This window comes from Haplochromis burtoni, unplaced genomic scaffold, assembly GCF_018398535.1.
Source record: "Haplochromis burtoni strain Fernald_Lab_line unplaced genomic scaffold, NCSU_Asbu1 Contig_149, whole genome shotgun sequence".
NCBI lineage: Eukaryota > Metazoa > Chordata > Actinopteri > Cichliformes > Cichlidae > Haplochromis > Haplochromis burtoni.
The window spans coordinates 539033-565669 of NW_024582510.1; the positions used below are offsets into that span (position 1 = coordinate 539033).

At 40.5% G+C, this 26637-nt stretch overlaps 1 protein-coding gene across 7 annotated transcripts; it reads right to left on the reverse strand.

Moving 5' to 3' along the window:
* Positions 1–1701: 1701 nt before the first annotated feature.
* On the reverse strand, positions 1702–25832 carry ago4 (argonaute RISC component 4). Of its 7 annotated transcripts, none has more exons than XM_014338893.2 (21): positions 25581–25832; positions 18384–18555; positions 18145–18265; positions 17236–17417; positions 16709–16845; positions 15113–15247; positions 14409–14496; positions 14092–14239; positions 13802–13921; positions 13393–13521; positions 11622–11696; positions 9668–9709; positions 8703–8836; positions 7833–8017; positions 7578–7737; positions 7154–7325; positions 6854–6997; positions 6607–6741; positions 6420–6521; positions 6008–6207; positions 1702–5713 (listed from the first exon to the last, which is right to left on the reverse strand). In XM_014338893.2, exons 1-21 carry the CDS (start codon positions 25807–25809, stop codon positions 5605–5607), a joined length of 2919 nt encoding a protein of 972 aa, XP_014194379.1. In that variant the 5' UTR covers positions 25810–25832; the 3' UTR covers positions 1702–5604. The 7 variants fall into 7 exon arrangements, with proteins under 7 accessions (XP_014194379.1, XP_005938833.1, XP_005938832.1 ...); XM_005938771.3 differs by lacking the exon at positions 25581–25832 and adding an exon at positions 24643–24852 and having other exon boundaries at positions 13360–13521; XM_005938770.3 differs by lacking the exons at positions 9668–9709; positions 11622–11696.
* Between the last annotated feature and the right edge of the window lie 805 nt (positions 25833–26637).

Genomic DNA, 26637 nt, shown 5'->3' on the forward strand with positions numbered 1-26637 from the left:
ATCTGAAAAGAGGACCACAGAGCAGTAGTCCACTTCTTTTTCCACTTACCACAAGACACTTCTAAAGTGTCTGGTTCAGGGTGGTTTGACAGCAGTAGTAAAGCAACAGTTATACTGCCTGTTATGAAGACGTCTATATACACTTGACACCAGCCTCCGTTCACTCCTTGTGAAGTTCTTGAGTCAACTTTTCCTGACAGTCCTCTCAAGTCTGTGGCCCTGCTCTGTCTCCCTCATACTTTTCCCTTCAGCCAACTTTATTATTTACACACCTCCATACAGCCAGCCTTTTCAGCAAGACCTGTGCCTTATCCTCCTATTAGAGAACAATGATAGACAACTAAACAACCATCAAATAAGCAGTCTTCCCTCTGATTGTGTTTGCAGGTATTGACCAAGGTCTGCATACCAAGACAAACATTTATGTGAATAGTTTGTTCTTTAAATTTAAACTGGCTTTCTGATTTTCATGAGCTATAGGCATGGTCATCACAACAACAAAAAAAGTCATGATAATGCTTGCATCATGTATAATGAATATAAAATATAGTTAAGTTTGTAGTTAAAGGTTTTATAGTTAAAAAAAAAACAACTGTATTTACAATAAAGGACAAAGCGTCACATTTTTTGACAATGAAATCATTAAGAGAAAATATCCTACTTATACTGTTAAATATGCCCCCACAACAATTTCCATTAATTTTTGGATCCTTTTCTGTATTGTACAGCATGTATTTTGTTTGGGTTTTTTGTTGAGGAAAAATAAAAATTTATCCCATTACTTGCACTACATGCTTAAACTTTCAATTTCCAAAACTGCATTCTATTTAAAAAAATAAAAATAAAAAAATAAAACCACATATCCAATTTTTTTTTTTTTTTTTTATAAAAGTACTCAACTAACATTTCAAGTCACTGTTCACATACAGGACCCCATCCCTACACTCTTGCCAGGACTAACTTAACACCTGTTTTACTAAAGCAAAAAAAAAAAAAAAAAAAAAAAAAAAAAAAAAAAAAAAAAAATTAAATGTGTTCAGATTTCTTCAGGCTACTTCAGACAGAATATATCTGATATTGTTACACCATTCAGCTGCATCCAAGGACAGGAACAGCTTACATCATTAATATTTTACCAAGTGCCATCATCCTGTAATCTGATTTACTTTGGTAAAGAATGCCATCTAGTGACAATAAATGCATATGTAGGCTTTGGTGTCAAGTGCAGATCTAGCTCTGTGTGGGCATAAATCCACCTTTTAATCAATATCCATCCATCCATCCATCCATTCGCTTCCGCTTATCCTTTTCAGGGTCGCGGGGGGCGCTGGAGCCTATCCCAGCTGTCATAGGGCGAAAGGCGGGGTACACCCTGGACAGGTCGCCAGTCTGTCGCAGGGCTAACACATAGGGACAGACAACCATTCACACTCACTCGCACATTCACACCTAGTGACAATTTGGATTATCCAATTAACCTATCCCCACAAGCTGCATGTCTTTGGACGGTGGGAGGAAGCCGGAGTACCCGGAGAGAACCCACGCAAACACGGGGAGAACATGCAAACTCCACACAGAAAGACCCCGGCCTGATGGTGGAATTGAACTCAGGACCTTCTTGCTGTGAGGCAACAGTGCTAACCACCGTGCCGCCCTTTTAATCAATATTACAGGCTAAATGTCAATGATGAGTGCACACAGTTATGTTATAGGCATGAAATACCCATTTATTACTTTGCACATTAACACAAGAATTCCCTGCAGGCGAACAAAAACAACAAAAACCAATTCAACATGTCACATAATAGCAATAACAGCAAGTGAATGGCCTTCTGAGGGCAGGGACAGAACGAACCCTGCCGCTTGACAACTTAAAGGATTCCGTTCATTCACAGAATCTGAACCACCAGATTCCCAGAATCAGATCGCTCAGATTCTGTGATTCTATTGCTATTAGACACAGTTTCAGAGACCACTAGCAGGAAAAAATAAAAATAAAAAAATAAAGCAGAGCTATAACAAACCTAAAAAAGAAAAAAAAAGTGGGAAAAAGGGTAACAAAAAAAGGGGGAAAAAGACATAATACACAATGTCAAATTACAAATCTGTCAAGATATAATATATCAAAGTGAGAGGAATTTAAAAATAATTCATGCTCTTTCCATTGGGGCACAGAAAGAATTATGGATCTTGTTTTAAAAAGGTTAAAAAGAGGTAATCCTGCTCCGTCAATGCCTTGGGGACCTCTACACAAAAGAGGAAGTATATCTGTGAAGGGTCAGCGGAGTTGCCATGGAAACAGGAGAGCGCCCACCAATAGGCGTGGCAATAGGTACAAACCAGGAGCGAGAAGACGAAATGGATGCTCTCTACAGTAACCTGGCTCAGAGGAAAGGAGTTCGGTCTTTAACGGGTCCACGTTTGAAGAAAGTACCTCGTTTGATTTGGAACACGACGCAAAGCGCAGAAGCCCTCACCTCAAAAAACAGCTTGTACCTCCCAAATTACTGACATTTGTGTAGGAATCTTTAAAATACATCTTAAAGAGAGACAGACAAATATTGCTAGCCTAAAACAGTCCCACTAAATTGATAAACATTTACCCCGCCCCAAAAAAAAGGAAGTTTATATTTTTTTCTCTCATAATAAATATGACTCCAAAAAGGTTTTCAGTTTTTTTGTTTTTTGTCGTTTTGTTTTTTTTAAAGGACAATACTCTGGCATGCAGGCGAGCAAAGTCTACATTTTGTTACTTGAAAGAAAGTCTAAAGCCTACACAACTACTCCACCGAATGCACATTCCCACTGATTGATACAAGCAAATCATGTTTACAAAAAAATAAAAAATAAAAGTAAAATTAAAAAAAATAAAATACAGAGATTTTATAGCGAGTGACCAACAATCACAATGAGTAGAATTATATCTTTGTTTTTAACCATATTTGAAAACTTGGGTTAATATTGCTTTGTAATATTTATAAACAGGGAGTGAGCCTTTATCTGACTGGATTTTAATGACCAAATATTGTGATTTAAACATTCCCCCTTGGAGATCCCAGATGAATATTTAATCAAATCTGCTAACAGAACTGCACACTGTAAAAACTAATCTGCATCATTTAAAACTTATTGCAAGCAACGCCTGGAAAACATCCTCCCCAGTCCCCCTTCTGCTACTCATTTCCTGCTTCTCCACTTGATGCCCACGCCCACATCAAGACGGAGCCCAAACTCATTCATAGTAAACCTGCTGCTTTACGGGTGGTTTATTACAAAAGGGTTTTCACTGAGCTGTCCCTCTCGATGAGGCGTGCACATTTCTCCCAAAGCCTGCTGTCCTGCATTATTATCCAAAAGCAACATTAGGGGGAGCCAATTGTACGTCTGTCACCATTAGTTTCCATGTTAAAAAAGGGAGGGCAGGGGGGGAGGGGGTTCCCAAGGGCAGCGCTTCTATTTACCGTCAATTTAATCCAGTGTTGAAATGCATAAAAAGCACAAAAAATACTGTTAAATAGAGAATTGTAAGATGGATATAACTGACATACACGCCGAGTAAAATTGTTTTAAAAAAACAAACAAACAAACAAACAAACAATTCAATTCATTGCCTACCATAACAACATTTCCCGATTGTCTCCATCTATCGGATCAAAACCAGCCAACACCCAGTGCGGGACGTACACCACCATGGCAGACCTGTTACACCAGTCTGACTGCTACAAGACAACTAGTCGGCCACCGTTACATCAGAACCTGCAGAAGAGGCGCGAATTCATCCATCCTGAGAACTACCTCTCACCAGAATGCTACAAAAAAAGAAAAAAAAAAGAAAAAAAAAGAAAGAAATTCCAATCTGAAAACTCAACCCCTCAACCTGCAGCTCAACAACTGAAGTCTATTCCTGAAATCACACTAGTAGCTATATAACTGGCTTCGCTGCCGACCTTAAAAATTTGATCACAATAGTAACAACAGTGACAACAACGAGAACAACAACAGTAAACTACTAGGTCTAAAACAGTTTAAGATAACCACAAAACATCTTATATTAAACTTTTACAAATCTGCTTTGTTGATTCGTATGTATAAATGCATAAAGGTAAGAGATTGACAGTGCCCTCTGGTTCCTGCTTAGCATCCCTGGTCAGTGCAATGAATTGGCCAACATTAGCAAAGGAGACCTTAAAAATCAAAATTAAGTTGGTTCCAGGTTCCTTGAAAACAAATTTAAAAATGTCCAGCAGTGTCATAACCCTTCTTAAAAACCAGGCCCAAAAGTTTTAAAAATTGGATACCACTTTTCACACAGAAAGCAAGACTGATAAAAACATACTGTGTTTAATGCCTTCAGCTTTTTAAACAGGTCCCAATGCTGAACCAGTCACAGGCCAGACCATGGTTGCTACTGCTACACATCAGTCCTGGCTTCAGTTACTACTTGAAATGGACTCTGGGATTCAAGGATGTTTAGAGGCACAAGAAAGCAGCCGTCTCCCAAAGGTGCAAATCCCTATCCAGCCTGTGCTAGCAGCAGGCTAACACAACCACTCTAAATGTAATAAAGCATTTCATTTAATAAGTGACCCAGGACTGCTATAAATACCCACACGTGCCTCTATGAGGCCTGTTTAAGTCATATGTCTCAAAGTTGCTCTATAGATGTAAATATATGCTTATATGTACTGTATGTGTGAATATAAAAAACAACAAATCTGAGGCATTTACAGCAGTTATCTCCTTGATTTCCCTTTACAATTCAGTGGCCTGCCATGAAACACACACACACACACACAAACACTCTCATACAGCAGTAAATGTATATACAGAGATGCACGCACACACACACAGACTTGCGTATTCTTCGCTAAGATGGGAGGAAAGTCGCAATGGGTATGGACACCCAGGTCACCTCGCTTGTAAAAGACCGAAAAAGGAGAAAAAGTTAAAACACACGCTCATAAAAAGGAAAATATATATAGATATCATTCTCAAAAGGTCAACCCCCCTCCATCTCTGTTCATGTAGAGCTCCCTCCCCACCACCCGATAAACCCAAGACCTTGTGACAGATTTTGCCCAAAAGGGCTTTGAGGTAAAAGTAGATAAGAGTCCTGCTTAGCTGGGAGAGCTAAAGAGCTGTGCAGACAGTTTGCGCCTGCCCACTCTCTCGCTCAGTGTATCTTACAAACACATGAGTACAGACATTCAAATAGAAAAAACAAAAACAAACGCAAAATAATGGCTCAACTCGTAGATGTGTGTATGGTTTGTTTTTGTTTTTTCGCGTTTTTCTCTTTTGTGCATTGTAAACCCCTGTGGGTTCGCAGTGCTGGATTGCTGGTTAAAAGGGCGGCTCGATTGGGAACGCTGGTTGGAAATTGTTCCATGAAACAGAGCCTGCTGGACGTTGGGATGTAGATGAATCCCCCTCCACGAGCCGCTTTGGTGCAGATTCAGAAAATGTAGAGTGAGTATGAAGAAAAGACTACAAGGAGAGAGGGAAGAAGGAAAACGGGGAATGGGGCAGATGGATTTAAAAAGAAAAAAATATATATATATATATATGGGGTAGATCCACAAGTGGACTGGCTGACAGGCTAGTTCAGGCAAAGTACATGGTGTGCTGGGTATCATAGTGGATTTGAACTGCCTTTGCCAATGCCTGGGGGTCTCGGCCATTACTCTGGCCTGAGACGTGGCTGCCTTCGGCGCTGCAAGACAAAAAAGTAGTGTCAGTACGGTTTTCCTTTCTGTACCATCAATACCGATTAGAAAGCCATTTAATAATTTAGCTTTTAGGTGCTTTAGAGTTTTAAACTAATAGGTTAAAGTGAGTTGATGCACAGACTTCTATATTAAAAACCAATAAAAAATAAATAAAAAAAAGTTTTACATTAGAACTTAAACAATGTGGTTAATTTGAATGGTTTTAGAAACATCTTAAACACTCATTTATGTTTTATCTGATAATGACATTGTTGTAGTTACATACGAGGCTCCCTTACCTGTCATGGTCTTTGTCCACCAGGTGGTAGCGGGCTCGGAAAGCCACCAACCTGGCATAGTAGGCTGGGGCCGGGATGGAAACTGAGCGTGTGCAGCGAACATAGGTGTGGCACAGCTGGTAGGTAAGGAGCTGCAGTTCATCGGCCGTGAAACAGTTGTCATCCCACAAGACGTGGTAGTGGGAGGGGCGACTGGTTCCCTGAAAGAGAAAGCAATGCAACAATGTCAATACTGCATTACAACTTCATGAAATGACTTCCTGCTCTATTCCAGCTCACTCACGACCGCCGATTTGCCTGGAATCTGTTTGTTGCTCTAATCTTTGTCCACCCTCCCAATGCTCTGGAAGCTATTCCACTGCAAAAAGTTAATAACCTGGACTCAATTTCCTTTATCATCATGTAAGCTCACCTGGATCCCAGCATGGCTGCACAGGTAGAAATCAAATTCGGACGGGTGTGTGATGGTGCTGTCCACTGTGGTGCCAGCTGGAACGTTACCACTCTTCCCAACCTGCAAGGGGTAAGAAAGTCAGACTTCGGGAACAGATTGATCAATAGATATCCCTTAAATGCACACATCTGGGTAAACTGCTAACCCTCTCAGCTTTGTCAGAGCAGAAGAGACGAGTATGGTGACGTTTCTGGACCACAATGTAGGTAATGCCAGGCCTGTAATCCTCCTCCAGACTGATGCAGGCCTTCCTGATGGCTATCAGCTCGGGCCATGCTACCTGAAATACCAAAAATAATTTAATGAATTTACACAAAACTCAAAGGTGTTTGATTTTACATATCATTCTGTTAGCTTTATGGTTTGTAATTTCTACATGCTGCCAGTATTACCTGTTTCATTTGTCCCTCTGATACACCACCACGATAATAGATGATGCGTGTGGGCTTGAAGCGTGTTGACTTGTAAAACTGGATTAGCAGTTCTCTGACCATGTTGGTAAGGTCTTGGATAACTTCCTGGCTGAAGAGCTGCTCCTGAAGATGCAAAACAAATCTGGAGTTAGTACAGGAAAGTATTAAAAAGTGAGCAAACTTTGGTTTAATGGACGTGAGCTGGGTCATACTGAGGTAAAACATTAGATCTGTTTTATAAAGACCATCTGTGTCAGCTTCAAGCACATCTGTAGTTACCTGGGACATGTCTTGTCGAGACGTCTGGACTCGCACCGTGGCGCAGTACCGGCTTGGGTGGCCATCCATGCTTCCCACCACAGCTGCGATGGATGGTTTTTTCCCGTCACCCGCTGGAGGATGTGTGACATCAGCACCCAGGAAGATGACAGGCTGCTGGAACACGGAGGGCCTGAAAAAAACAAAAAACAAAAAACAAAAAACAAATAGGAGTATGCTTCATTTTTAATTTCATACTGCATAAACAGCACTAATACTGTAACAGTATAATTAATAATCCTCACATGTTTGCAAAAAAAAAAAAAAAAAAAGTCTGTCCCACATGATTACCAAGGAAGATTTCATTTTCCAGAGAACATTTAAACAATCTTCACCATTCAAGAGAAGAAATTGCATCTGTGACCAAATTAGAATTCTTTCTGACCTCTGATGAGGCACCAAGACATTGTTGATGCCTCCTAGCTTGGCGTTAATCTTGAGGCAGAGGTTGGAGAGGGTCTGAGGGGAAGTCTTCACCACGTTCTTCACTTGCACGCACTGAGTGGCCATACCGAGGAGGGTGTCTCCCACCCGCTTTACCTCAGCTGCACAAGACAACCAACATGACCAAGATTACAGTCACAATATTGTTTAATCCATATAAGAAAGAAGAAAATTAAAATGAAGAAAAGTTTCTTACCGTAGACCGGTGTTTTGCCAGGAAGGATTACCACAATCAGCTGCAGACCAACGTAAGACATCTTAAGGTGTTTAAACATGGGCTCCACGCTATCAGCTCCTTGGGCATATTTACAGAAACAAGGCTGGCCTTGAATGGGCATCCCAGCATCCTTTGAAATTTTTCGCAGCTGGTCAGTGAAGCTCCTGTTAAAACCCAAGAGTTTATTATATATCAGTTAGGATGTATGATCAAACAAATCATTAGCAGGAGAGAGCTTTAACCTGATCTCACACACTCAGGTGTTAAAACTGTGGCATACAGCAGTAAAAATCCAACTAATTGTGCACTGGGAGTTTTCTTTTTACACTTGTGTAAAGCACAAACACAGGAGAAGCACTGGCAGCTGCAGCAGTCTGCAATGTATTACATTTAAAGTGACTGGCTAGAAAATGGAAATTCCCATCTATCCCTTCACTGTCCCTTATCCAATTCAGGGTCGTGGGCAATTCCCATCCACTGCTGCGAAAAACCGCTTGCATATAAATATTCTCGATTTGTAGTTTAGAGTTAGTAGTAATGCCAACATGTTATATCAATGATTGTATGTCTATATGATGTTAACTAAGCTTTAAAATCGTTGCACTCTTCAGAATCTGGGTTTTCTCATGCTGCACCCAAACAGTGATGATGCCGTTGGGGGGGGGATTTGAGCAGCTTAGTCTAAAGAGTTGGAGTATTAAAAGTGAGTTCTCATTTACAGAACTTAGTTTCATATTTTTGTGCACAGAATTAAATCCAGACATTTCACTGTAACACTGAGTGTTTAATATAAGCGTAAATGTTAGTGCAACATTTTAAAGAAATATCTAACAGCTGTTAAAAGCTTACTTGAGCAGGTCCTCACGACATTGTTTTTGTGGAGCGAAGCAGGCCACAGCCCAGACCTTGATCTCTATGCCAGCGTAGAACTGCTTGCCCCTCATGTCCCACACGCCCTGATTGGGCGTCGCCACTGTTTTATTCTGCGGAGAGAGCCCCTACACTCTTAGTCAACCCTGCAGTTGGATGAGCCAATACAAAAGCTGCAACAATTACAAGCAAACAAAGCATTAACCCTCTGAAGTCCAATCATCCTTAAGGTTAACACTAACCCTATGTTGAAGAGGGGAAAAAAAAAAAAAAAAAAAAAAAAAAAATAATAGGACTTTGTTTTGTAAAAATGTGTAAAAAAAAAAGTTTGTGTGTGAGAATTTTGTCCACTGGTTGCCAAAACATGTGAAAACATTTTTTTTAATCCAAAAATGTAAAAATGAGATAGGGTTAGAGTTATATGCACACTGACCACTCAAAAAATAAGGGAACACTTCAAAATTACACATTGGCACTCAAATGACATTTCGGAGCCAAAATCTTTCAGTTGTTGTTAAGTTGTTGAGAACATGAGGATGTAACAGTCAGTGAAAAATATAATTTATTCCCTTTAAGGGCTTAGATAGATCAAATATAATATTTTCAAAGTGTTCCCTTAATTTTCTTTATCCACATCCTTTGACCTCAGAGGGTTAACACACAGCTGAACATGCCTGTAAACACTGTACATTGGCTAGGAACACTGTACAAGTGTTAAAAGGCTTAAATGTTTGATACCTCAATACCAGTTTTACCATTGCTGATAGGGGGGGGGTGTTAACACATGACATTTATTTTGGCATCACCAGACTTGTGTTAAAAAAAAAAAAAAAAAGTCTCAGTTTTGAAGGCTGCAGTCAACCGAACAAAGTCCTGGCCAACTGAAGTATACCTACTCTTCAACCAAGTGTTTGGGGCAGTGGGTGTGGTGGGATACGCTTTACCTCTACATTTAGTAAGTCTGCCACAGCTGCTTGCATTTTATCCTAAATGAATTTGAAACAGACATAGAAAGGCATTATTTGCAACATATTCACTCTGTAATGGTTCACTTTTAGCTAAAATCTGGGAAACTGTCAGTTTAGATGGGAGCAGGAAGCCCATCCAAATTGGTCTGGGTCCATCCTTGCCACCTCTGACAGATGATGGGGCTGTTGAAACAGTGGTCAAGTACAGATACATAGTTAAATATCTTCCTTCTTTTATGCTAAAGCTCAATGTGTTAAAGGCAAATGTTGAGACACTGTAGTAGACTAGTTAACCATTTCTAAAGATATCATGCTGTTGAGCTGTGACATGCAAATTACTGACAAATTTAATAAGTTTAATTTAATGTGGCTACAACTGTAAGTTGGTTTGCTGCCAATTCTGAGTACAAGTTCAACAAGTTGATTCACCAATTAAAGCTAGCAGTATCTAGGTTTGCCTTGAAGTCACCAGGGCTGGGTGAGTCCATAGTTGTGGTGTGGGGGGTGTTTCCGAGGTAGATTGTTACCCTGCTGCCAAAAATAATGACTTTGTCCCTCAAAGGCTAGTGCCAATTTGGTCAGTCATGTAAACATATTGCGCGCAAAAAAAATATAAATAGATTAAAAAAAAAACAAAACTGAACTTTAGATTCTTTTTAAATTGCCAAGAAATAACCGGTTTTCTTATATTGTTTCATGTCAGGGGTCCTAATGAGTAATATGAGTATAATGAGTATTGCATCCACTTAAAGAGACACCGAGCACTTCCAGTTTCAGTTGGGTTGCGACTGGAAATTCAAAGGGAAGCTTTCAATTAAGTTAATAAGATTTGCCAAAGGCCATTAGGAGCTTTGTTCTTCAAACTGAGTGGCCACATGGAACTTCAGTCGAATGCCAAAAGTTTAGTGGTTCTCCATCTCTTTTCAACACAACCTGAAAAATGTATTTTAAAAAAAAAAAAAAAGAAAAAAGAAGATAAAAATACATATTTACAGGTTGTTCAGACTAATAAAAACTTCAGCGCATATTACACAGAAAAAAGGCGGCACGATTATATCACATTGAATAGAATGAAATGTGCGCATTTCATTCATACAAAGTGATCACAGAAATTGGAAAAAAGCTTTCTGTATGCATTAAGGGCACTTATGCTAGAAGCTGATTAGACTCAATATCCCAGCAGGCAAATGGCCAAATCATTCAGTGTTCTTTCAGGATCTTGGGTTTATGACGCAATGTATAGTTGAGGCAGTCAGAAGTGGATTTAAGCTTGGCACAGGTACCCCCCCCCCCAAATGAGAATATGCCTCTTTTTTTTTTAATAAAAAGTAAAAAAAAAGGCGCCACAGAACTCTACGAGAAAGCTGGCCAAAGACTGAGCCAATATTTCCCCACAGGGATGATTAAAATTTAATCTTATCTTAGCAGAATCATTGCACACTGCCAGTGAGTGGCGAGTTTTAATCCAGCCCCTGTAGTATTTATATTAACCTTCTAATTTTCATATGAAAAATAGATTCACATTCACTCCACAGGCACAAACAGTGGAAGTGAAGACTAATTTTACTTTATTCCTGCATGGATAAGAGTCTTATCGTCTTCCGGTTGGCAGCATTTCCATTACCCCCCACCTTTACACACAATCCTTGAATCCCAATTCAGCCTCACATGCCTTCCCAGGCAATAGTCAAGATATCGAAGGCGAATAACTTATTGCTAAATGGCTATTTATTAAATTCCTTATTTTAGCTAGATAGATGCAAATGATGCAATCTAGCATCACAGATCCTAACAGAGCGGTAAACAAATTGAACATATCCAGGCTTTCATTGCATTAGCTGACTTGACACAACCTAAAACACCAGTCAGAGATAACAAATATCCCGACGGTGGGTATCAACTTTGTTAACTCAGGGTTTTTGCGCCTCACATAAAAGGGGTCGTTTGATGGGTCATTTGACTCTTCCTCTGCACAAAGTGGATCAGCTGAAGCACTGTCTGAAATCTATAAAGAACAAAAGAAATAAGTGAAATGACACACTTGCTACACATGACAGTAATGTGGGAGAAAACTGCTAACCTTGTGATGTGATCACCACAAGCGCACAGAGTGCTAAAATGTATAACCTCAAGTTGATTATTTTAACCACTCAGTGCATTGTTACTGCAGCCATTTACTTCTAAAAAGGCAGCTGCACATTAGAGTTCAGAAACTTTAACATGCATACATCTAAACAGCCACATTTGACTGTCTTAACCTTAAAAAAAAAAAAAAAGAAGAACAAAAAAAGATGTGGAAAAATCACTTTGATTTGTGAAATCAAAGTGAAATTGAAACAGCTGAATGTTCTGTGATTAACAGCCTATAAATGTGGCTGATTATTTTAACTACTCCAATAGCAGCTAATGGAACAGATTCATTCAGTGGTGTTGGTTAAGGCACAACTTAAAGCATAATTTATGGTCGAGCAAATATGTCCGTCTGTGTAGACGTTACCACTCGTACAGCGGGGGAGAGGGGCTTTCACTCACTGCAGATGGGCTCCCATGCAGTTCTCCAAAATTCAACTGCACGTCGCTGGAAGCAGATGCTGTATGCCACTGCCAATGCCGACTGCTTGACAAGTGAGCCGGAATAGAGAAGTGAGCGACAGCGGAGTTCACTGGGAAAAACCGCAAAACAACAACATTTTGCTCTATATTCATGCTGTACTTTTTTTAAAGACAAAGCATGAAGAGTACCGACAGTGGCTGCAGTGGAAACTTCATGTTTAACACTCCGTTTCACTTTAGCAGTTTGTATGTTGTAACTTCGCTCTTCTCCACTACTGGCTGACGGACCAACAACAGCACAAGCAAGAGTGGCCCGCAGACCGGCTGTACCACATACTTTGTACACTGCTTCCATACACAGAGCCCTCTGCAGGCAGATGGGCCATCCCCAGACCGCCCGCTGTCTGTGAACACACTCTCCCTGCTGAACCATAAATTCTGCTTCAGTTGCTTATATACACGGTGTTCCTCCAGGAAACAATCAGTTACAGGATACAGCAAAAAGATGACAAAATGAAGATTTAAAACCAAAACTAAATGCTTCTAGCCAGGTCAAAAGAGCCACCTTCGTGACACTAAAAACTGACTTTAGGCTTCTCAACTTTAGATCCTCAAATGGGCTGATTTGAAATTCAGTGGGCATATCTCAGTGGTCCACAGGCTCCTCATCTCATTTCTTCCACTTACAGAAAGCAGTCAATGCAATATCATTTAGATCTTTACATCCTGAAGCTGTCTTAATGAGGGGAAGAATATGCAAAAGGAGACACTTAATAGACATCTGAGATGCACCACAGGATTATAACATGGGAAAGGTCCAGGTCTTACAAGTGTGCATATGTTAAAGCCGACTGCTGTATCACCTATACTTCCAGTTTAATGTATATGTAATGGGTATACTATTCAGCATGTACTCAAGTCATTAATCACTTTGGATATTTTAATTTAACTGCATTTACAAGATTATAAGCATCTCAATCATTAGCTGTAAAACCTCTGCAAACCTGGAACATCCCCATGTCACAGCATTCACTCTGAAGCCCCGTCCCACGCCCACCCTGTGCATTCCCAACGGGCTTGCGCCCTGAGAATGCAGTCCCCTGCCCAGTACTCACCCTGCCACAGTCCCTCCCTGTGTCTGTACTCACCCGGCCCCCATACTGTAGCATGGGCGCTGGGAGGACACGCCCTGTCACCTCTGTCATGTCATTATGCACAACAATGCCAAATTCCTTCAGGTAAGGGTCGGGGCCCCCGACCATGCTGTTACTTTTGACCTGAGAAAGAGAAAGGAAGACAAGTTCACAGGAATCACAATACAATCAACCTGCCAGGGACTGGCATTTGAAAATGTACAGATAAATCTAGCATACTGACAATGACAACTGTGTTCATTGTCCCTTTTAAATAAATACACTCAAGTCAGACACTCAAATTTCTAATTTTCCTTTAGACATGGTTGGGTTTGAAGCAGTTGCTATAACTAAGCAAACAATTAAAAATACAGCATGATGATCCAGCCCCCAATGCCTCCTCAAACAGGGAACCAACTCTCACCAATCTGCTGATCTCTTCCTGTCTGTCGGGGGCTGAACGAGCTGTAGCTTTAATCATGGTTGATGTCTGGTTGTCGGTCAGTTTCTTGATACAGCGCTGGCCTGCTACTATGTTACAGACCTGCAGGAGGAGGAATGGGCATTTCATTAATTAAACAAAAATCAGATAAGAGGAGCAGCAGTGGGCAATCTGAAAAGGAAAAATGTCACAACTTTTTATTAAAGGTATACTGCGTGAGAACATTTTCCATCTCCCCCCCCCCCCTTCCAAAAAAAAGGGGGTTTTCTCACCTCTAGGGGAAGGTAGGTGTGCTTCTGTTCCTGTCCTACTTGCAAACAGGGTAAGTGTGGATACTTGAGCTGTAGATTGTACTTCTGCTTGAAATACTGAGCTACTGTGCACTCCATGGCTTGGCCGTTCTCAAGCTGTAAGGGGAACCTGTGCATAAATGGAAAATGTGTGCAAGCCACATTGAAGTCTCCGTGAGTATGAATAAATAAGAAAATGTTTGCCTAGTTTAATTCTACATTTACAACACTTATAAGGGTATGACTTTGGTACACTTTACTACAGTGCCTTTGCTGATGAGTGCAGGATTGCTACTTACGTCTGATGGCTGGCAGGTCGGCGCGTGACATTGCAAACTCGATACTTCCTCTTCATTTGACCACAGTGTGTGACTTCAACTTTCAAACCTGTTTAAAAACACACCAAGAATAATTGCAATGTCTGGATAGATTTAAAAAAAAAAAAAAAAAAAAAAAAAAAAAAAAAATTAAAACATTACTGTGTTTGCCTTTAGCAGGTTTAGCAGTCTGGTTTTTTTGAGGCCATAAGAAATATCAATGCTGACAATCCAGCTAGATATGCCTTTTCTTTAGACAGAAAAGTGTGCTTATACAAGCCCCACAGAGGCTAGAGAAGTGAAGAACGAAAAGAAAAAAAAAAAGAAGTTTGATTTCAAGTTTAACTATCTGGTTCTGAATTTCAACAAAAACATGTCAGCAGCTTCTGCTCTTTGTTGTGCAACTACCAGTTACAACATGTGAGGCTAAAGAAAGATCAAAACTGGTCAAAGAAATGTTTCTGTATTTTTGCTTAAAGAGAAAGTACTTTGATTTCCGCCAGTTGATTTAGATATAGCAGGACTGCATGACCCAGTTACCAGAGTGGATTTCTTTGTAACTTTTTATGGAGTGCGGAAGAGTTAAAGAGTCTAAAGTCATTCATAACGTGATAATGTGTGTCACTGACCTCCCCGGTCTGGCAGATTCTAAGCTCTTAATTCAGTTGGTGGTTGTGAGTGCTCACCTCTTATTTCCTTGGTGAACTTGACACGTTGTGAGTCAGTCAGTGGTTTGGTCTGTTCATTGATGTTTTGTATATCAAGCACCTCGCACATGAACTCGATCACAGGCTGAGCACGGTAGAAAGCAGTAGCTGATACTGTTAAGGAAAAAAGAAAGTTATTCAACTGGTTTTATAAATCAGTAACTGAGGAAAAATGAATAGCAGTCAATACAGAAAAGCAAAGATGAACGAACCAATTAAAAATCCGGACCCGACAGAAATTTCTTTGTCAACTTCGCTATTTAAAGACCAAACACATAACAGCCTTGTGTGCTTCTGTGAACCAATACCTTGAGCTGTACTTTACAGGTGCAAAAGTCCAATGGAGATACTTGTGTTTAGGGCACCTTTCACTTTTACCCTTAATTATCTACCTTTATTTACCTTTTCAGATTCATATTATAAACCCAACATGATTTGTAATGCATCTCATAAAGCAATATATTATGATGCTTTGCTAACATACTGAAACTTCATATGAATTGCATTGTAATACTTACGACTGTTTCCGCCCAATCATTTCTTTACAAGTTTTTACTAAAGAAAGTCAGTGTTTCTAGTCTAATGGGAGTCATGACACTGTACGAAATATTAAAGAAAGTATTCTAGTTGTAAGCACTTTCTTATTTCATTAGGCACATCTTGCTAGTACTGTGGTGGACCCCGTTTTTAATTCAGAACTGTTAATTCTTGGTGGTAAAGACTCAACAAGGTGCTGGAAATATTCCTGCAGCATTTTCATCCATAGTGACATGATAGCATTGCACAGTTGCAATTTGTCACTGCATCACATCTTTCTATTGGGGATTGGACTGAGACCCACTAACTGAGGCCATTTGAGTACAGTCAACTCATTGTCATGTTCAAGAAATCAGTTTAATGCAAGATTCGAACTCTCATTCAACTGTCACGGCAGAAATTAAGAATGATTGATCAAAGCAACATTTTTCCAATCTTTTGTACAGCTTCAGCAAACCTGTGTGAACTGCAACCTCAGTTTCCTGCTCTCAGCTGACAAGAGTGGCACGGTGTGGTTTTTTTTGGCTGCTCTAGCCCATCAGCTTCAAACTTTGAAGTGCACTTCCTGCTCTTGTTTGATAACAAGTGGTTATTTGAGTTACTGTTGCCTTCCTCAGCTCAAAGTAGTCTGGCAATTTTCCTTTTACCTCTGGTATCAACAAGACATTTTCACCCAGAGAACTGCCATTCGCTGGATATTTTCTCTTTCAGACCATTTGCTGTAAAACTAGAAATAGTTGTGTGGGAACATCACAGTAGATGAGCAGTTTCAGAAATACTCAGATCAACCCGTCAGGCACCAATAACCATGCCATGTTCACTCATGCTTGTCACTTTTCTCCATTCAGACACTGAACTTCAAGAGGTACTCTTGACCATGTGTACATGCCTAACTGCAGTGATATGCTGTCAAGATTGGCCAGTTAGATATTTGCTTCAATTGGCAGTGAGCATCCTTACATCACATAAAAATCTCATTTTAGATGTTTTCAAATCAATAAAATTTCAAATCATAGCTGCAGAAAAATCTGTTTGTACCATCGATGTTGAGCATCATGTTCCACATGGCAGGACGGACAGACTGATGAAAACCAAACCACACCTCCCTGCCTCCACCAAGAGGATGGTAGTAACCCTCCGGAGGAGAGAAAAACGATCGCCCCACTGGAGTGTACCTGTGTAACCGAAAAACAAATTTTAGGTTTTATATTATCTAATTATTTTTGTATTTATTAACAAACCAGATGTTCACTTAACCATTAAGGTACATTTTTAAAACATGCAATTTTTAAAAAAAAATCCAGACGCATTAGTCTGAAAGACAAAAGTGGGCATATGAGCATGCTAATAACTGCTCTATTGATCTGGATATTCGTAGTACAATGAATTCTTGATATGTTTAAGTCCCTCTCTCCTAATTACATCTGTGTTTACATTACTAAGTTATAACAGCTTTTAGTGAAAATTTAAGCCATTATTCTGACATTAGATTACATCAACAACACTGCAGAAAAGACGTGAATAAGCTGGTGATGAGTTTGTAAGTCATGGGTGAAAAGCCGTACCTCATGGAAGGCAGATGCCTTGTGATGACATCCAGAGCCTGAACGGAGTCCTCTGGCACCTCGTTAAGGTGACCCGACAGGGCTTCCAGCAGCATCTGAAGACTCACCACAGAAACCCACTGCAAGGACACCTTGAACGTCTGATCTTTCCCCTCACCAGGTAGGGTGACCTCCAGATCCACCTGAGGGCAGAAGAGGGCCAAGAATGATGAAAACAAAAGCTCAGCGAAGGGACATTGGTTGTAGAATGTGTGACAAGGGGTGATCAAAAAACCCAGAAATGCAAAACAAAGAATGTAATCATTTTTCAGATTACAAATAGATGAACTAGAGTCACAATGAAGAATCAAGCGGTATAAACCAGACAAAAACTAAAGGAAAGGACTTAAAGTTACCAAAATAAAGCAAATGAAATGTCAGTAAGTCATAAAAATGGCACCAAAACACTTTTTTAACTGGTCATGCAGATATTAGTAACCCACTTTGTATTACTGAGATCTCATTTCCACATATACTGGCCAGATACAAACAGATTAAATTATTGGAGTGAAATTTATTGTTTCCTTTAAACATAAATTTTCATCATCAGGCTTTTTTGTCAGCTTAAATTACATAGTCGATGAAATATGAATGCCTGCATACTGCATTTTCTATTAGAGGTCCTATCTAAAAGACCCCTCAGACCAGCACAGATCGCATTCCTGTTCCAGACTTTCCTAGAAATCCAGTTGGAAACCTTTCACTCAATTATGTAGTCTGCCTCCTTAAGCTGAGCCAGTAACCCATTTAATACGCCTGCCATTTCCTTCTTAAAATATGATCTACAATCACTGAGGTATGCCATTAAATACAAAACTTATCCCTTTATGGTGCATTAGAGCTGACAGTTTATGTGCCTGAAATACCAACCCTGTCCCTCCCTATTGGCAGTGGATGTGCTGTGTACATGTTCCTCTTCCCATCATAGCCAGGCTGTCGGTCACCAAAAATCTGCATCTTGAAATGCCGGACCATGGTATCCACCACCTCCCTACAGAAGCGAGGTCCAACAGGATAGTCAGGGCACATAATCAACATTCAGAGACATTTAGGCAGTCTGGTTGCAAAAGCAACAGATCAAAACGATCAGTATCTTCATGAATCTTTACCTGTTAACCCTTCGTGGTCGTTTCTCAGGCTTGATCTCAATATCATAGTGATAGACATCAATCTTGGGAATCTGCACCTGGAAGTGGTTGGCAAGGAGCCGGATGGGTTTCCCCACCGTGCCAAGGCCGGGACGCCGTGGAGGCTGAAACAGAGAGGTAGGGGCGGGCGGGCCTGAAAGGAAAAGAGTAATAATTTGCAACACAATAACAATAAATTGATTCCCTAACGTCCACATTTGAGACAAGTCTCATTTTAAACTTCGCATAAAGCACATTTGGCATTTAACTGTTTATAAAGGTGGGGACAGCTTGTTTAGCTTGCCATTAAATGTCATGTCTGATGGATGAATGTGCACCGCGCAACGCCAAGCTCATTGGAAACTCTCATTAGTGACACCTGCTTGAATGCACTAAAATGGTCTCGAACCCTGAAGGGCACATGCATGCTTTGATTGATCCGTAACTCTGGCCCCTGACCTACATGGGTCAACAAGGGGCTGGCGAAACAATGACCTCCAATTATCCTTCAACCCGCCCACTGCTCCACCCAGACACACAGGGTGCCCACCCTTTACGCCGAGACAAAGACAGCGCTCTTCTCAGACAAACAGCAGTGGGACCATATGGAGGGGTGCCATGCGGACAGTCTGGGATTACCGTTACAGTCCGCATCCAACTCCCATACATACAGAAACGTACATATACACAATTTACGCTAGTACATGAGCCTCAATTTTAATCATAAAAGCCGCAAGTACAGAGGAACACAATATATGCACATATACGTGCACAAGACCTCAAGCTTCCTGTTACAGTGAACCCAATAATGATTCATCTCTCAAATATCAACACTACTGATTTGCATCAACACGGGAGGAAGGAGGGAATGTGGTGCTTATTCTGTCGAAATCATCAGCTGATATGGCTAGCCAAGCATTACTTGGCACAAGAGCGCCTAAAAGGCTTAAAAATCAAATATCCTAATACAACTCTCTACAGGAGGGGAAAAAAGCTTTTGAATGCTTTAGCCAAACTAAAGCATGCACAAAATTTAAGCACTTAAAAGGAAATATATATACTTATGTGTAAATATAATAATTGCTGGTAGCACCAAATGTTGCCTAATGCTTTTGTCAACTGCCAGCTAAGGGACTGCGGGGGTCCTCCTAAACTCCGTGCACCCACACGCTCCAGTTAACAACTGAAGCGTGAGAGCACAGACAACTGAGACCCTCCCCATCGCTTCCTAAAAACACGCTTCCCAACATGCCCTCATCTAGCCTGCGCACCCCAGATCACCCTCCTCCTCCCTCCTCTATTCTACCCACTCCTCCTCCATCACATGAACAAGCCATTAGTTCTTATGAAACATTATGTTTGACGATACGTGCTCAAGTAAGAAGCCATTTGTTGCACGTCTGCTTTTCTCTGCCACGATCTGGAAATACTCTGATGAGTCATTTAAATTTGTCCTACTGGCCTTGTTACAGATAGCAACAAAAGGCATACCAAATGTTCCACATTATGCTTGAAGCTACACGTCTCTGCATATGTTGTACTCATCATTTGTGTTGGTGTATGTCACAACTTACAGGCAGGATAATTTGCTTATGTAACATTTTGTCTCCAACGTGGGATTTTGTCACACTTGATCCTTCAGTTCTGCAAAACCAACACCTTTGATGCAGCTGTGTTTTACTAGGGAAGGAATAGTCCTCATTGAGGTACTTTTATTCATTGCTGCCTTATACTATCATTTGGCAGCTCCAGCTCCAACTTTTCAGATTTGTTGATGCATATATTCTAAAGTCAAACCAATGTAATAAAGTACAACTTTTGTCATTTAAAACAGAAAAATATGAATGACTTGGCGTAAGTAAAAATGGATTTGGTGAATCTTATATAGCACTTTTCTACTCTGACAAACCCAAAAACTCTATGCTCTATATAAATGCTATCTAACAATCACACACATTCACTGTCCGATGGACACATTGGAGAGCAACTTGGGTTAGCATTTTGCCCAAGGACATTTGGCATGCAGACTGGAGGGATCGAACCAACAACCTTCCAATTAGCAGATGACCTGCTCTAACACCTAAGCTACAGCCAACCCAAAGACATTTTAAGGCTTGTACAATAATTCCTATAATGCAACAAGTAATAATGACACATAACAAACATAGCAATAGAAAATGGGCCCATTTGCCAAATTATTTTAGTGCAGGCTTAGCATGGACTAAATTTCTGCATTCAGCCATCTGCATCAATAATACACTCTTATAACAATCCCACTTTGTGTCTATACAGCTAACAGACGACCTGCAATCAACTGCAAAAACAACTTCTATTTCGTCTACTTTTGTGCATATGCACAGATACCTTTGCACACAGATTTTTGTTTTCAGCCCACTGTGTGAAAGTAGCAGAAAGTGTTTTTAGTATAGACATGATGCACAGCAACTTTGAGGGCTTCCTCTTCCACCAAAAACAGAGCTGTGCCTATATTTAGCCTCCTCAGCTGCTACATTACTACACTTAGAAATGTGTCTCAATGTGAAATGCCTAAAGTCATCCTTCCTCCACAACCACTCTTCTCTCCACTCCACCCCCAACTTGACCCAACATGAACTTTAAAATTGTAAAATATGAAAAGCACCCAGCATGAGATAGAAACTGATAGTTTTGTCTGACCAACTGTCTAAAGCTCAGCTCTTTTCCAAGTACTTGTAATCCAATAACTAACAACTTATAGCAAATCTGAGTGTAACTGCTGGCTTTGCTGCCACAGGCAAGAAAAATATAGATCTACTTTTAAAGTTAAACATAAATAATTAAGTTAGTATTGGATGACAATCTTAAAGTAAATCCGTTGGGCATGTTTCTTTGCCTTTAGACAATAATTCTGATGGCAAAGGAACCAAACAGGACAGGCAAACAAAAAACAAAAAAAAACAAGTATTGGATGACAATCCAGGCGACTGAACATTATACAAAACTTAAGCCACACATGTGGATAACACATTTCACTTTAAAGACCTTCTGAGTAAACATGGTCTTGTATTTTGTGAATGTCACAAGCTCATTCTCAGTAACAGCACTTTCAACTGCACAAGGGGTCGCCACAGTGGGCAGCTCCAAATGTTTGATTTGGCAGTTTTTACACCAGACGCCCATCCTGACACAACCCCGACGGGATCCGTCTTTCCTCCTGGGATCACACTGGGGTATCTCTCTTGTCTGGCAAATATGTAAACCACTACACTATGGAGCTACGAGGCACAGTTTCAATTAAAAAAACCCAAAAAAACCCACCAATATTTAATACAGAGCCTACATATTTTAGCAAACCTGTCAGCTACACTAACACAAGACAGCAGTGACAATCTGCACAGGTCTTTTAATTCATTTTTTTAACCAGAACATTAATGAAGTACTTAAACAGTGCTGAATACCATATAAATAGCAGCTCTCACATTTACAGTGAGCTTCCTCCATAATTTGTGCTTCTGCTCCAAATGAGACAGAGTTGCATCTACTTTGAGTCACAGAGGAAGTGAAATTAACTTTCCCCCCTTACACACAAAATGACAGATGCACTAAAGGCAAACAAGCCTTCCTTTTCAAAGCTTAAATCCAAACTGACCATAAACATGGTACAAAGATTTCCGCCTGCCTATCTTACTGTAACACCCCACCCCCAACTCTTCACTGATCTAATTTAGACAAACCATTAGATCGTGTGCAGTGTACTCACACTTTCTGAGTAGGGTTTCCTACTAATGCACTGTAGAGCCTACTAATGCTATGCATGTCCCTGGTAACCACAGTGGAGCATAGACAGCTGGGCTTAAAGCTAAGCACGAGGATGATGGCTTGGCCCTGCGATGAGTCAGAGACTAAGAGCACCGAACAGGGAGTACACTGACGCCCACACCTGAAAATCACCCGGATTAAGGTACTACACCGAACAGGAGAAAGAGGAGATGCATTAAGAAAGGCTTAGTGACCATTCACAATGTAGAAATATCCACACATCAGTGTAGAGATGTGCAGAAGAATCAGGCGAGCTGACTTAGATGATTTTAAATGTAACACAGGATGTCTTACTGACCATGTTTACCATTACGAATTAATGCATTTTCCAAATGGGATCTTATACTTCAAAATTACTACACTTCCTCTCATTTTCACTCAGTGTCCTCCAGGCTTTTGTCTTTTCACTCATCTCTGCATATTCATCATGTTGTGTGACTCCACCACAATTTCGAGACAACAACAAGCCAATTCAGAATTCTGTCACTGAATAGGCCACTCACTGCTGCATTTCACACCTCTAAGAACAGACAGTTGACCGTCTGCTTTACATCTTTCCTGTGTTTGAAGACATCCCCACCACTGAACAAGAGTATTGTTGAAGCACGACTAAACGGGAGACAGCAGACACACAGAATGGGCTACAAGACATTACTGTAACTGTAATTTAGAAGAGTTAAAAACTGCAACTAAGGCCGTCACAATATTAAAGCTTTGCGTTTATTTTGGTCATAAAGAAAGGAACGCGATTAGATATTAAGCATGTATAGAAATTTTGAAAAAGAGTCAAACTTATTTCTAATCCATTCAGATTTACTTCACACCTGCACCGTGGCCAGTTTGCATTATATTAATATTATATTATTATTAATAATTCAATATTAATAAAGATTAAGCACTGCCTTTGAAAAGGGCAGCAAAGCTTTACAAACATGCCAAAAAGAGAAATTCTAGAGCAGTGTTCACAGATCATATTTATATTCATCACAAAAAAATCTCATTGTTACGTCTGCATCTATGAACGTGTAAACAAAGGCTTTGATAGAAAATCTCAATTCAAACTCCACAACCTAAACACTTGCTGTAGCAAAGTACACACAGCAGGCACAATAAGCAATCACTAATGTATAATAATAAATGCTGATTACTTGGGAGTCATTATTTCATTTCATTATGTGCAGCAATGATCCAAACACACCCCTGAAGGATAGATAGGATGCATTGTCCCCAATAAGCCTGGACCCTCACAGCTTCTTGCATCCATTTAACATTTTCTGCAGGAGCACATTTCCTGTTTAAATAACACATCTAGTGCTTCCTAATGCCACTACCTTTCTTCTGATTCTTGCGGGGAAATGTGTGGTCATTTAGAAAGTCAATAAATAAATAATAATAATAATAATAATAAACCATGTCAATGCTGTCGCATGAAGACTTTTCTGTTGCAAGATGCTTCGTTTATGAAAAGGCGCGTTTCCCACACACAAAAAAAAAGAACACAATGTCTCCAGTGGGGTGGGGGGGGAATATGACCTAAACATATTTTGCAGCTTTGTGACAATAACACTGCATATTGGACTGATGACCGCACAGGTGCATGATTTGACTTCCCACTGCATGCCTTTATTGCATTAAAATACGTGCCTTTGTTATCATATAGGAGACTATAATGGAGCTGGCCTGCAGATCTGATCGATAAGAGCGCCATCCATCCCTGCTGTGCTCTCACGGGCGCATGGCTGCTGCCCAAGGAGAGGCGCGCAAACCGATGACCACCTCACATTAAAAAAAAAAACCACAAAATCACCACATCTGCAGAGTAAACGTGTTTTGTTGGCATTCATTTTGTCTTCCCAAACCATCGCTGTCATCTTGGACGGGCGGGGAGGGGGGTGTAAGAGACGAGCTTGCCTGCTCCTGATGGCGATGCAGGCAGATTTATATGATTTAACTGGGAGGGGGATTTTGCAAAAACACGTTACATTCCGCCGTATTTCGACGCAAACACGCAGTCCCCTTGAAGAAATCGGGTCGTAAAGGCGTGAAACGCCGAATAAACACAGCGAAACCAAACAACGTAAACACAGCACGACGCGGAAGGAAGGAAGGTCCCAGTTAAATCCCCACTCACACAATGCCAGCCCCGACACGACGAGTAGAGCGTGCCTGACATAAATATAACCCTCGGACACGGCGGGAGAGTGGATAAAAACAACCCCCTCCGGTACTAACAGGAAAAGGAGCCCCCCTTGGTTCGATGTAATTAACGTACTACGAGTACGTACACAAACACGGGCTTGGGCCTCGGCTTGTTTTCCCGTCACAACGAGGCCTCGCTGCAGCCACGGCCCCCAGTGAAGCGACGCATTTGCGCACACGCGCCCCACACACGGCTCGCGCTCACAGCTCCTCGCTCCGCTCTCGCTTTCTTAAAAATCCTTACCGGGTCCGAGCGCTTCCATGGCCGAGGCCTCTCTCTCCGTCTCTGTCCCGGCCTGGCGGCTCCGTACCGACGCTGAAATTGGGGGCGGTATCTCGAAGCTTGAAAGTGGCTAAATTTAAGAAACGGGAGTATAGATAGACGCGTGGACGACTGCTGACTGGGCTGACCTGAACTGAGCTACCGCCGCTGCCGATGCTGCTGACGGTTTAGATATGCGCATGCGTCGGTTACAAGTGGCAAAATACACCGTAGGCTACCGCAGAGATGCAAGCAGTTGTTTTTACTAGTTATACTCAAAATTTCTTTGTTTGTGAGTTAAAATTAAATACAGCTTAAACAATATAGCATCAATAAGTATAATAGCATTTTTACACTATACAAATTACCCTTGTATTCATTCATTTTTCTATTATATCTTCAATTCATTTTCTCATTCATTCGACGCCTGAACGTCTCCAGTGTGGGATTAATAAAGTTTCTGTCTGTAAGCAGAGTATATACTAAATATTTGTTACACCAAATAAAAAAGATCAAAGTTTCTTAATGCTTAATTGTGCTGTGAGACATCAAAACATTTAAAGCAAATCTTGTGTAAGTTTTTTTGTTTTGTTTTTTCAAACTGAGAAGCTTTTTAAGTGATACTTTCCAAGCAAGGTGCACATGCCCTGCTTTATTTTATCTGAATAAAGCAGAATAAAAGGTAGCAGCTTTTCATCAGTTTGTGTTTTTGTTATTTACTTGGATTATATCATAAGAAATCTTATTTTTTGAGAAGGGGTTAAGACCCCCCAAACAGGTTGCTGTTCGAGTTTAAGATTTAAATTTGAATGTTTTTGTTTTTCCTTTGAAGATTTAGTTGGGACTTGTAGAAACATGGTCACAAAATAAAAATAAAGAAGAGAAACCCAAGGCAAGATATAAAATCTGGACATCCTTACCTCTTCTAAATCCAAACCGGTCTTCATACCTCCTCCCTTTTCCGTTGCCTTGCTTTGGTAGTACATAACGCTCCAGGAACCGCCTTAAAATATAACCGTATTTTTTCTGCAACAACTCCCAGTTCATGGTTTCTGCTGTCAAGACGCTATAATTGGACGATACGCTCAATAACAGCCCCACACGATTCTCGCTCCGTGGTACCAGCTCGTTGCTCTTAGGCAGTACCATTGTTGCTACTCTACCTCCTCCAGTAGGATACCTCCACACTGAAATAAAAACCTGCGCTTAAACCCCTGCTATATACCTTTTTTCACCTGGACACGCATGCGCAGTTGTCTTAAGAAGTCACATCTGAAAAACTTTGTGTCAATAAAACTGAAACAATATTAGAATGATAAAATGGGTTTTTTTAATGCTGTAAATTGGAATTAAAAACCTAATGGCCAAGTATGTGCATTCAAGAAGTAGGACTCCAGTTTGGTTCCTGCTCTCTGTGCAGTGGTTCAGAGTGCAAGATGTTGAAATAAATTCGCTTATTGGTAAGTACATTTGGAGTGGAACATTGTGTTAGTGTCAGTTGTTGATTGATCATTACGAATCATCTGTTCAACTATATAGCAGAGCTGAAAAAACTGATTAAAGAATCAATGTCGCTTGTTGATTAACCTGGAGTATCAGCCTTTGGGTGGGGATGTGGGGGTGGGGGTGTCAGTTTCGGGGGTTATTGTTTGGTCTAACAAATGAAACTGTGGGATACTGCTAAAAATCCAAATGTTTCATTCAACCTTGCAAAAGACACAAATGTATTAAGCTGCAAAAGCCTGGAAAAAATACTAATTAACAGAAGTCAAGGTTATGCAACTAATTTTGAGAAACAGACAACTCTTAGATATGTAATATGCATCATTAATTGGATTAATTAGTATCAGCAAAGCGCCGACTTTAACACTTGATTGGGGAATAGTGGGTTTGTAAGTAGAATTGCACAGAAAAATCTGTGTAGATGGACAAAAATGTGGAGAAATTTAATGGTTTTGAAATGTCTGGGTAGTAGGT

Coding starts and splice junctions, on each gene's coding strand:
- ago4 (XM_014338893.2), bottom strand. CDS start 25,809: ATGGTACTGCCTAAGAGCAACGAGCTGGTACCACGGAGCGAGAATCGT. Junction 18,266..18,383: donor CGACCACGAAGGGTTAACAG/GTAAAGATTCAT, acceptor TCGCTTCTGTAG/GGAGGTGGTGGATACCATGG. Junction 14,240..14,408: donor CGACCTGCCAGCCATCAGAC/GTAAGTAGCAAT, acceptor ATTTATGCACAG/GTTCCCCTTACAGCTTGAGA.